The sequence below is a fragment of the Mixophyes fleayi genome, chromosome 11 (genome assembly GCF_038048845.1).
Source record: "Mixophyes fleayi isolate aMixFle1 chromosome 11, aMixFle1.hap1, whole genome shotgun sequence".
Classification (NCBI taxonomy): domain Eukaryota; kingdom Metazoa; phylum Chordata; class Amphibia; order Anura; family Limnodynastidae; genus Mixophyes; species Mixophyes fleayi.
In genome coordinates, this window is record NC_134412.1 from 59,077,357 (window position 1) to 59,089,890 (window position 12,534).

A 12,534-nucleotide genomic window follows, 5' to 3' on the forward strand; every position below is an offset into this window, starting at 1 on the left:
CCTGAATCAGTGTTTGTCCATTCTGATATGTAATGTTAGGTTCTGGTGATGCTGTATATGCAACACTAAATCTGTTACATATCCAGGGACCTCGGGGATGTAACACCTTGGTATGGAATGGGGTTTTGCACAGGAATCTTGAATGTACACCCATAACTCTGGCATATACAGTACATGTTTCTGTCCATTGTGCAGCTATTACTATGGTATATTTTAGGGTTTTCTTCTTGCGGTCTCTCACATCTCTCTTGTGCTGATGCTATGAGAGGCTGCAGGTTTTGTGCTGTTATTGAGTGACCCCCGTCTCTGAGACATTCCTCGTTATGAATAGTGAAGATTGCTTGTTAAGTGGAGAGAGGCGCTGGGCACATTTCATTCCGGCTCCTTTTGTGTTTTTCCTCTTGCTCGGTCTCTGCATGGACGCTGCCAGCCTCCCATTAACACTGGAGCCAAATGACTGTCAGCTGGATCCTCCACTTCCTATTCCTCTGCGCGTTTAATGAGTTTGCATTGTGCTGGACTCTGCACTCAACCCTTTCCTATCCAGCCTTTGTGAATACTGGCGGCTTTGTGATTGTCAAAGAGAGATGGAGGGAGAAAGGGAAAATCACACGTAGGATCACCTCCCTGTTTGTAAATGATGGTCCTGCATCCCTGTATGGAAACTGTTATTCTTTTTTCCATGTGTGTGTACCGCATGTTCCATGTGCCCTTCTTAAGCACATACATATACAACTAGTATGACTGTCATTGTATGCAGTGCTAATTCTCTGTACTTTAAACATGCATTTAATGTTGTTCTGAACCAGCATATATGCGACCTCTAGAAATGTAATTGGCAGTGGTTAAATTCAGATCTATTATGACCACCTGGATACTAGAAGTGTACAATTCTTTCTTGCTATGACAGTTAACAGAATCCACATACATGTTATGTGTTCTGGCTGTTATATACATGTATCCTGCATCTTTATAGTGTATATGTAGCAGCTACTGAATTACATTAAACAATATATTAATACCCTTGCGACTGATTATGTTGTCAGAACTGATATGGGACAGATTCAATTCGGCGTGAGGTTACGCAATGTCTCTCCAGAGCAGTCCCCGAAAAACACTTCACGTCTGCGTTTTTCAGAAATCTACTCTCTTCCACTGGCGGCCCATAGAGGACAGTAGGAAACTGTGAGGAGATTTCTTACCGTAATTACTAATGTTCTGCAGCACCCGGTGCTGAATTGAGTCTGCCCCTATTGCTGCGTCTTTAACTAGATGGTTGTAAATTATGTCCATTGCCCAAGTGTGACTCCAGTTTACATACCCATGCTGAATGCATCAAACACATCTGGACCAAGTTTCACCATGGCGATATCACTGCCTGGTAGGGTGGCAGAGACCTACTCCTCTTATTCTTTTTTTTTTTTTTTTTTTTTTACAGAAATGAAAGATTGTGGGGCTCCACCATGATCTGCTACCATGGAAGACATCAGCCCTCCCAAATATTTTGAACAAGATCAGTATATATTGGTTAAAGCAGGGAAAGCGGGTGGATACTGCCAAGTCAAGGGGGTAGAAAACTAGCTCAACGTTCTTCCCATTGTAGCCTGAGAGCTGTGATTTGTTAAATTTGTTTATTCGGCATGAACACTTCTTTGTAACTACAATGTATAGATAGGCTACTGCCTTATTTATTATATCTCCCATGAAGCCTCATTTCAGTTGATGCTCTGCTATCCTGCAGCCTGGTTTGTACTGTGTGTAGTACATAGCTCAACTGCAGCAGGAATTTTGGCCACCCGTGGCGTAGAGTTGGCTCAGAGACCTGAGCAAGAGCAGGGTAACAGAATAATTGAATAAATATTGTAAAACACTACTAAATATGCTGCTGCTTAAAAAAATACTTAGCGTTCTTGTTTTTTGTGTCTTGTAAGTGTGTGTATGTGTGTGTATGTGTGTGTATGTGTGTGTATGTGTGTGTATGTGTGTGTATATATGTGTGTGTGTATATATATATATATATATATATATATATATATATATATATATATATTCAATTGACCTAAACAGACATTTGACACTTGAGTAAGATTTCTGGGGATGTGAAGCAAGGACCTTTTGAAGTGGCATTAACAATAGACTGCTAGATTATTGCGTGGGATCAGAGTGTGATTGTTTTACTTTGTGTTTATATCCATGAACCCAGGAGTAGACAAACGGCACTCCCAGCTGTTGCTGAATGACTACTCCTAGCATGCTTTACTGTCAGATTATATTTTATATACAAGTGCCTCCATTCTTCCTCTGCTTTTGTGAGAACTCTGCAAGGGGAGCCAGATAAGGAAGTTTTCTGATGACACATTGTGGAAACCCGAAGGGGCTTTTTGCTTTTTTTTCTGGAATGTGGAAATGATACTAGATTTTTTTTATTTTTTTTTATTATTATTTAAGTTGTCATTGAGCACTATGCAATGGAAGCAGTTACTGTAGCAAGTCCGTGCTCTCAAAATGTGCACTCTTGTGTCTCTTCTGGAATTCCTAGGTTTTAACAACACACCAATCACAATCTTTTATATATACGGTCATGAGATGCTAGTTTGTCAGTTGGGACACATGTTTCTCTTAGATGTAAAGTGTTCCGAGAGTAGCCACTGTAGTGCAATGAGGACACCAGAGGGATAAGTGAAAGCAGAGGGTGGATCTTTGCAACATACCTGTGGAATAAATGGCTGCGTGTTTATCCCATGTGATAGCAGAGTCCATGACTGTGTTATGTTGGTGCTCCCATAGGGCATAAGACAGAAATACCTGACAATATGGTAGGCGCTTGTACCTCTTGAGATAATGTTGAGCTACTTCTTCCAGCATGCACTGCCTGTAGGATGTCAGACTTAAAAATGCCGTAGAGAAAACATGCACACTAAGCTTTTGTGAAAGAAACGAAGACTTGTTTAATAAAGTATCTTTAGTAGAAGGCTTGTATAAAACATGGATTGCATGAGTTTGCAGTTATGACCGTTTTATTTAGTAAAGGGTATAAACTGCAACCACTAAATACTTCTAACATATGTTGTTATTATTACACAGCAAAATACAAAGATCACTGGGTTCTCTTTAATAATGTGTTACTATGTACATCTGTTGCATGCACAGTTCTGGACACTTGGCTCCATCCATGTATGTGGTAACCATGACCACACATTGTGGCCAAATCAACCATAGTTTGGCATAATATAAGTGACTGGATCTGACATAGTTTCCTTATTCTGATTTTTGCACTAGCTTTCATGGGACATGATGGACGTCTGATTGCCCACACAGGCTGCTGTGTCATCTTATTTTATTGACTTGACCTAATGGAATGTAATCTGTAGAAAGTGGGTCCTTGGCATAGTGAGTTTTACATATGATGATCTGGTCTTTTAAAGTCTAACTTGGCCCAGTAATTTTAGTTTTTGGTAAATGTTGTCAAGTCTGATATGAACCAGGTTTCTTTGGGTATCAGTCTTTGCTTATAAGAACTGAGCTGATCCTGAAAAGCCTGAGGTTTTTCACATTAATGTTGGTTGATACAGCTTTTAGATGAAATATATTAATGCTCTTTTAAGTGTAAAAGCCTAGAGGTATATTGCATATATATATTTTTAGGATGGCATACTGTATGGTGATAATGAGTGTCCTTTGAATTCATTATTTTTGCCGTCTCGGAGAGCTGTTTATTTCCTTTTGGTTTGTTGATCTGTTTTTTAGGACACAGGAAATTTTCTTCTCTGTTAGGTGTTTTTCTGCCCTGGTTTATCCAGGGAGGAGATGTTGCCTGTTTTAACTTGGTGAGGAAGGTGCAGGAATAGTTATGCTGTGCCAAGATATTTGCTCATTAGCCTTTCTAAGGATTGCAGCTCTGTTTGTGAATAACGTGTGGGGACATATTAAGAACTGCCTGTGGCTGCGCAGCATAGTAATCTGCCGCTTCAGATTAATATCACTGATGCAGTCACATTTTGTTTAGGAGTAAAATTCTAACACTAAAGTAACAAAATGTCACTACCAGACAACTTGGCTTTCAGATGGGGAGGTATTAGGGTGTATGCAGCATATCAAATGTCTGAGGAGGTACCCCTGCATTCACCTTGCTTAGAAGCGGTCTATCGTAATCATCCTCATCAGTTATTTATGTAGCGCCACTAATTCTGCAGCGCTGCACAGAGAACTCATGACCCCATTGTTGGGAAGCAGAAGTGCTAACCACTAAGCCACTGTGCGGAACATTCTTATTGTGTGTGTGCACATATACCACAATAAAACCTCTATACAATTAACAGCAACAAATGCCTATCTCCTGATTCTGCTTCTCATGGGAATCCTACCCACAGAGCTCTTCAGTAATGCCAGGTCTTCTCACAACCAAGTGTCTTTGTGACCACAGTGAACTAAGGACATAACCAGACATTCCCTGGGATTGGCCACATATTTAACAGTGTGGAAGTGGTTAGTTGGTGGACGTGTCCAGGACCATTCTCCCCATTATTGATGTGCTGGATGGTGTACATGTTATAAATGGCTTTTATATAGCAGACAAACGCTTTAGTGTCCTTTGGAGCAGTTTGTCCCTCTTTAGACGTGCTGCTCATGGCTATGTAACGTCAGCCTTATTCATGTAGTACAATATAACAAGACATAAGTGTATAATATCAAATTTAGTAGCCTCATAATGGACTTGCGGCAAAAACGTGTGTAATCCTGTGAGCTGGCAGGTGATTACCCCAGTGTTGTCTAACATGCCTGGGAAATCTATATGGGCATAACGATAGTAAAATCAGCAATGCAGATGAGCATTTCCTATTTATAAAGAGACTGTTTGTTTACATAGTGCTGCAAAAATTTTGGCAAGTCACTGAGGAGTTACATGTAGTGCATATCGCTACAAGCATGACAACTCTAGTCCTCTGAACTGGGTAAATGATGAATGGAAATAGTATCTGCTATATCAGATTTCCAGGCTGCAGGATGTTTACTAAATATTATAGAAAGTGTTCTACTATGTGTATAATCTAAACAAATACAGCTTCTATATTCTCTTATGTATGCCTGCATCTGTACTTTTATTGTGTAATGTGTGTGTATATGTATGTTTGTGTGTGTATATGTATGCATGTATGTATATAGAGACGGAGATAGATATAGAGATATAGATAGATATATATAAATAGATAGAGATAGAGATAGAGATAGATATATATAGATATTAATATGCCTTTGTACAGTATTCTTCTGAGCCTTTGCTCTGTTCATGCCTTTGTTTGCAATACCAGAATTACAAATATAATCACACCTGCCCCCACATACCTACACACCGCTACTACCAGATGGCTGCTGCCAATGGTTTGTGCCCTGGTGCCAGCTCCTCTGCTTGCCAGGTATGCATGCATGATATTTAATCTTCTGGCTGGGAATACATGGGCTGTGCTTTCTCGGAAGAATCTCTGTACATGAGCTCTCTGATATCCAGGCTGGGCAGCCAGTTTACTTTACTAATTAGGATGATTCCAGCGGTAGCTGCAGGCGTTAGCACAGCAAATTGTATATAGTATATTGCAGGGGCCATAGTGTTGTTACTGTCTCGCTGCAATATGTATTTAAAACGAATGCTCAGGAAGGTGTATCTGATAAGAAGGCTGGTGAGGGAGAAGGGAACGGGGTGTCCAGTTGGAGGGAGTTTAAAAAACATAAAATAAAATAAAACTGATCAATGAGGAAATGAATATGTGGTCTAGAGCTTGGAAGGTGAGGAGAGACCTAGCGTCACAATGAGCAGCATAGATTACTAGTGGTATTAGAGCAGTTTGGAGGATAACCTGAACTCTGGTATAGGACAATGGAGAGGTAACAAATTAGAATGAGATCATTGAGTTGATTGAATCCATAGGCAATCACTAAGTGCACTTATAGGTCTTAAAAATGTGTGGGTTTTGATGTGCGGTTCATGGCTTTATCGCAATGAAGAACAAGTATTAGCATATACTATAGAGCTTCTTGTCTGCTCTGCATGTGGTAAACATTAACTGCTGAAAAGCAAAGAGTGTATAAGGTAAAGTGAAGAACATTAAGACTTTAGGACACCGTAAGGGTTGAGTAATTGTCTGATTACAGGCTTGTTGAGCTATTTACCTCAATACACAACAGGTTGCCTTCTTGATGAACATGTGAACAGACTCCGCAGAAATCTCTTTGTGACTGAACCTGTGTGTACATGGTGTCAGGATATGACCAGAATGTGCTGGCGCACACGTCTGCAGACCGTTTACAGTGTGTCTTGTCTCTGTCAGGGAGAAGTTCCAGTCTCCATGGGTCTTCAGAAAACATTGCCTTACCTGATTCGTTCTATGAGCAACTCCAAAGCTCTGGTATGTGACACTGTGTGTACACGTTGTATTGTGTCTGTGTTACCAGGTGCTGACTTCTTGCATTACCATTAGTGTGATTCAACCCCTCGGACCCCCAGTGAAGGTGACCCTTTAAACCATACCATTTTCATCCAACCATTTTGCTGTTTTTAACCCATTTTAAATGTGTCATATCCGCTAAAATGCCTTGCCTGACCCTTTCACCCTTTAAACATGCTTTTGTCAGTCTCAAGTTCTTGTAACATCTATGTGATGTGTACAAAATGCAAATATTTATTTGGTATGTGGAGTGAAATTTACAAATGTGGCCTAGAAAAACTGTCCAATACTCGCCACTAATTTTGCTGCAAACATTGATGAACTGCAAGTTACCTCGTCAAGACTACCGTCCAAAAACAAAAGTACTTTGTCAACCAGAATTATAGCACTTGTCATTTACTTAGTCAATATAATGCAGAAAGAGACACAATAGATTCTACTGTTCATGGTAAGAGGTTATTCTACGTGAAAGGTATCTAATGTTTTTTTATTATTTTAAATTGACACTATAATATGTTGGGGGTTTTTTTTGCTTGTTTTTTTTTTTTTTTAAATAAGTTTTATTAGTAATGTTTGTTTTTTTTAAACAAATTATATTGAAGTAATAAATATTCTGTTGTTCTGCCTCCCCATTCACACCCTTTAAACTTATAAACATATGAGTAGTGTTAATTTATTTAGCCAGCTGTTATTTTGCCAATTTTAATTACATGTCTTTAAATGAGTGCAATTGTTTTTTTAAAAAAAATAACTCACAATAATATTGATTATTTAAACCTCTTCTGTCCATGGTTTTCACTAAGAGACTTGCACCTATGTTTTTAAGGTGTGTTCCTCTGAACTACTCTAGGGAAGCTTTTGGAGATATTACAAAACTTGTGTAATGGCAAGAAACCACCTTCCGGATTCCATTTGAACAGCCTTGTCACCAACACAATGTTTAGGTAGTTTTTTTGTGAGCTGAACCGTTACGCATGAGAATGCAGCCTATCTATTCACCAATGACCAGTGACATCACAGAGGCATAAAGGCTCAGTTTCATGTCGCTGGTTCCTAGTGAATGCATAGGCTGCTTTGTCATGTATTTTTATTTTCTGTTTTTTAGATTACAAAATTGTAAATGATCACTTAGTTTACTTTTGTCGTATCTTTACTGTACACACCATTTGGTAGGGGACTTGTTTGACACTTCTTTCCCTTTTCATTATTAAACCTGATACTGTAGTTATGACCTGTCAACCAAAGTGTGATCGTCTCCCTTTTATTAGTCTGTATGTTTTGTCCATTGTTCTGTCCTTTCCGAAGCACAACTGCAGAGAAATAGTGTACAAGTGCTCCGAAGTCTGCAAAGCACTTGGCATGTGGACCAAGATGACAACATTTGAGGAAAGTATGGAATATGAGCACTGGTGTGTCCAGGGCCAGTGCTAGGGTTCGCGGTGCCCTAGGCAAAATTTTGCGCCCCCGAACACACTAAATAAAAAAATAATTAGATTTTATTTACCTTTTCTTCCTCTAGCTGCTCCTCGCAATGCATGCTGGGAGGGGGGCTTCGGGAAGAACTTTATTCACACTGTCTGTCTGTCAGTGCCGCCGGACAGACTATCACATGATCACTGACATCAGTCAGTGATCATGTGTGAGATGCGCCGCGGACATTGAAAAATAGCGGCGGCACCCCGCCACCGCTGCACTTCTCTCCCGAGCCGCTGAACCGCTGACTAGATTAGAAAATCTAGTTAGCGGCGCCCTGCAGGTCCCGGCGCCCTAGGCAACTGCCTAAGGTTGCCTAATGGAAGCGCCGGGCCTGGGTGTGTCTAGTTTTGCTGAACGCCGCAAAAACAAGACTTCTTTTGTGAAGCAAGTTTATTGAAACGCAGCATTTTTAAATAGGGAACATATTTAGGGGTAGTTCCTGCTGTGCAGAGGGACGCATGACCATTTCCACTCCACAAAGGGAGTTTTTTTCCAACTCCGAGCTGGCAAATGTTACATCACATCCTATAGTTTAAATGGGGACACGTAGTTTACAGAGACTTTTTTTGTCTCTGTTTAAAATGGAGAGCAGGCTCGTACCTTGATATAAGCTGGACAGACTATTTAAACATAGTTATGCAAAACCAAGGAGTTTTGCTGTGCCATCCAGTGTGCTTTGTAAATGAGGATTGTGGTGCTGAAGTCTGACTGAAGGTGAGCTAGCATAAAACACTTATTTGCATTGTGAACTGGTGGTGACCGTTTGGCACAGTGCGATGAAGCATGAATTGTTTCCCAACATACATACCGTAGGTGTTGCGTACACTGCAAACCACTGGATCTGAACATTTATGAATGTAATGAATTTACCAGTGCAGAAGTCGAACATTTTAAAATTGTATCAGACCTGTACTATTAACCAGATGATTAGGCTTTCCCAGTGGTATTCAGTGTTTAGATTTGCCCTTGACTATTGTATATGCTTACTTTAAAGACTTTAAAGGAGTATTATAAAGAAAATCATATTTTGAACATGATGAAAAAATACAATTCATCTTTGTAAATTCCATAAGTAAAAAATTGCCTGGTTGTATATTATATTGTTTTATGCCCTTCCTTTTTAGTAAATTACTTTACATAAGGAGCATTTAGTCATTACCCATCCCTGTCCATAGACCGCAGTAACAGTGACCCCTGCAGGCGAGCACATAGTATAAATTAATATAAATATGTATATATTAATATAATTGCTTGAGTACTAAATACAATTGCATAAAAAAACATTTGTTTTTACATGACTAGGTGTGAGGTGACATTTGTCAACAGAGAAACCTGCAGCCATGTTATAGATATAAATAACAATATTAAAATAATTTCAGGGAGATTGCAAATAACACCTAGACAATGCACATCACACCCACAAATAGGTTGTTTCCTGCTCTGACCAAAGACTGTGTCTGGCTCCATCCATGGACGTATCTAGTGCCATCCAGGGGCATGTCCAGCACCACCAGGTGTAAGCTATAGTACTATGTACAGCAGCGCAGCCAGAGTGGGTCTCTGTATAGGTGGCACGCCACCACAATCTAAGTGTAGCCGGGCTGGAGGAAAGTTTATTTTACTGTATATGTTATGGCAACACCAACAGTAACCAAGCAGCACATCGGTGAAATTACTGCCGCACTTCTTGATAAATAAGGACTCCCGTGCAGAAGCATGGGGCCCCAATCCCTTGTGCTAACAGCATACTTGCAGACTTTCTGAAGACGGCGTCCGGGAGCTGCCTGGGGGAGGTGTGCATTTTGGGGAGAGGCTACACAAATTGTGCCATACTGGGGCGGGGCAGAATGTTGCGATTCTCTGAGAATTGCAACATTTTGGCTCTAATTCTGCCCACTTGGGCAGATGCCATACTCTCCCGGGAGTCCGGGAGACCTACCCGGAATCCGGGAGTCTCCCGGACATTCCGGGAGAGTTGGCAAGTATGGATGACAGGGTGACTAAATGGAGCAAAGCAAAAATAAAAAGCCCTGTTGCTGCATGGTTGTGAGTCAAGGGAATGGGTTAATGATGGTGTTATTAGTTTAAAAGGTTAAGGAGGTAGGGTTAATGATGCAGGAGTGAGGGGTTAATGTCCGAAGATTAGGAGGGAAGATGAAGGGGTGTACTTCATTGATTAGGAGGCCAATTATGATCATAATGAGATGATGCGACGGTTTATGCCAAAGAAATGATGATGAGGGGGTTAATGGGATGAAAAAGGGATTGACTGGGCAGTGATGATGCTGAAGAGGTTGGAGAATGGGTTTTAGAAGTGAGAGGGAACATAGATGATGGACTTCACCAGGAATACAGTTATGATGTGTATTAAAGGGTGTGTAATGTCTGTAAGAGGGGTGAGCTATGTATATAGTGGGGGATTATGAGTACGGTCTGCTATTAGAAGATACAATGTGATAATGTTAGTTAAGCTTGCCGAGCTGCTACATTTCTAGTCTGGCTCTTGGATTCTAAAAAAAAATTGTCAAGGCATGCCCTATATCAGGCCTGGCCAACCAGTGGATCTCCAGGTATTGGGGAACTTCAAGTCCCATCATGCTCTGCAAGCAGAGGGCCAGACTACAGCTGGCACTACATGCTGGGGCTTGTAGTTTCACAACACCTGGAGAATCACAGGTTGGCCAAGCCTGCCCTATATGATCATTGAACTCCTCAGTGACTTTGCATTGTTTGAGGTTGTTTGACATGTTCGTTCCACACACCGCACCTCAAGACTGGCAGTATTTGCCAATACCCGTGCGAAGCGCCCTCATTATGACCATTCTAAGCACATTTTGTTAGAAATGAGGTGTTGTCACTTGGTGGTGTGAAATTGCAATTATTTAGTGTGCAAATTAATCTTCCGTTTTAACTAGCAAAGCTGAGCAAGTCATGCAGGCAGTGATCTATTGTCTTTCTGTAATATGTACTTATACACAGACTTGGAGGGTGCACCAGCCAATAAACACCAGTCCCTGGTTGACTATGTGCTTGTGTGTGACACTGCAGCAGGTTTTAATTTCTGCTTACTGCACATTGAGGCCTACTCAGCATTCTCCTGGTGTTCGGTGTAAATTCTCTCTTAACAAGATTCTGGCTCTAACAAGCTCACTTCATTAATTTTTACAGTTTATTAAAAACATAAAGTAGAGTTGCTGCCGGCTGCTTAGTATCTCAGAGTCCTGCAACAATTGTGTCATTGCCACAGCCTGGGATTTTGTGATGCTGCGGCATTGGTGTTATGTAAGAACAGTAATATTCGAGTTGTTGGACATGTTTTATGCAAGCTTATTTAATAAACTGACATAAATCACACACTGTGGGTATTACACATGTCCCCAGGTCTCGCCAAGCATATCCTAGCTTCTGGGATGAGAAATGTGCTGGATTTATTTCTGGAAACTATTGCACCAGAAAAGTTTGCCATTTTTCTAGTAGTTTAGAAAGTGAACTTGCACATCTGATTGTTACCATGGAAACACTGCCTTACTCTTTTTGCACCAGTTTTAATAAATGTCCCCGACTATTGGTGAGACATGAAATGAGGTTTGGGAACCAGTGCTGTACACCAGGTAGCAAGCCAAAAAGACACTACCAGTGCCTATGGTGAATACATTAACTACATGCATTTCATTTTAGCAAATATCACAAATCAAACAAGCAGCATTTATTTATCTGCCCATAGGCATGGAGTGCTGCTTGTAGTAAGTTATTGTATTTGTAGTCGTGGAGCGTCTCTTGTCTAAGGCTGCAATGGTGCAGTTGCTCAGGAGTTGTGGCCAATAGATGCTGTATATGGAGGAGCAGTTGTGGCCAGCACAAGGTGGATGAGTAGAGGTAGGTGGTTCCTGATGGGGAGAGTTAGAGGTTACAAGAAGGTATAACAGGAGTATTGGAATGAGCTCAATTAGTGTTTCAGATTTGGTACAAACAAGTCCGTGAACATAGGCTTAGGTATTGTTATAAAGATGCAGTGGAAAGAGTGGTGTTATGTACATTGCAAGGTGTAGAGGTGAGAAAGGTAGGTCGAAAAGGGAAGGGTGTGAGTGAAGGTTAGGTTTGGGAGGGTAGGAGTGGGCAGGGTGTGGGGGTCAGGAAAGAGGGATGGAGTGGGAGGGGTAGGGGCGTGGTAGTAATTAGTGAATAGATTTTGGGAGTGCAACTAGTGTATATAGGCGTAAATATGGGTATTTTAAACAGTAAAGGTAAAAAAAAACAATTGAGCTAACCTTAAAAATAGAAAATGAAGAGATGAAAGAAGAATAAATAACATAAGTGAATAAAAATCAATAAATAGGGTAATGAAACTGCTTGTAGGTTAATTGGAATGCTATTAAATTGGACTTGGTGTGTGTGTGTGTGTTAGGGATTTTAGACTGTAAGCTTCAATGGGTCAAGGACTGATGTGAGGTGAGTTCTCTGAACAGCCCTGCGGAATTAATGGCGCTATATTAATAGCTGCTGCTGATAGAACCCACTGTGGTGAAACACTTTTGGAATCATATCTGTTCCAAAAGTGTTTTGGAAAGTGTTCCAAAATCTGTTCCAAAAATCTGATTCAAAAGTATTTTCCCATCAT

At 40.6% G+C, this 12,534-nt stretch overlaps 1 protein-coding gene across 5 annotated transcripts in view; it reads left to right on the top strand.

The window, feature by feature from the left end:
• The window catches only part of CADM1 (cell adhesion molecule 1), a 181,377-nt gene that overhangs the window by 86,683 nt on the left and 82,160 nt on the right, over nt 1-12,534 (top strand). For 4 of the 5 annotated variants that reach the window (XM_075190674.1, XM_075190675.1, XM_075190676.1 and 1 more), the window contains exon 2: nt 6,324-6,401. The exons of the other annotated variant lie outside the window; for it this stretch is intronic. In XM_075190674.1, the coding sequence (XP_075046775.1) occupies nt 6,324-6,401 (78 nt within the window). The remainder of the gene's footprint in view (nt 1-6,323; nt 6,402-12,534) is intronic. 5 annotated transcript variants of the gene reach the window in all.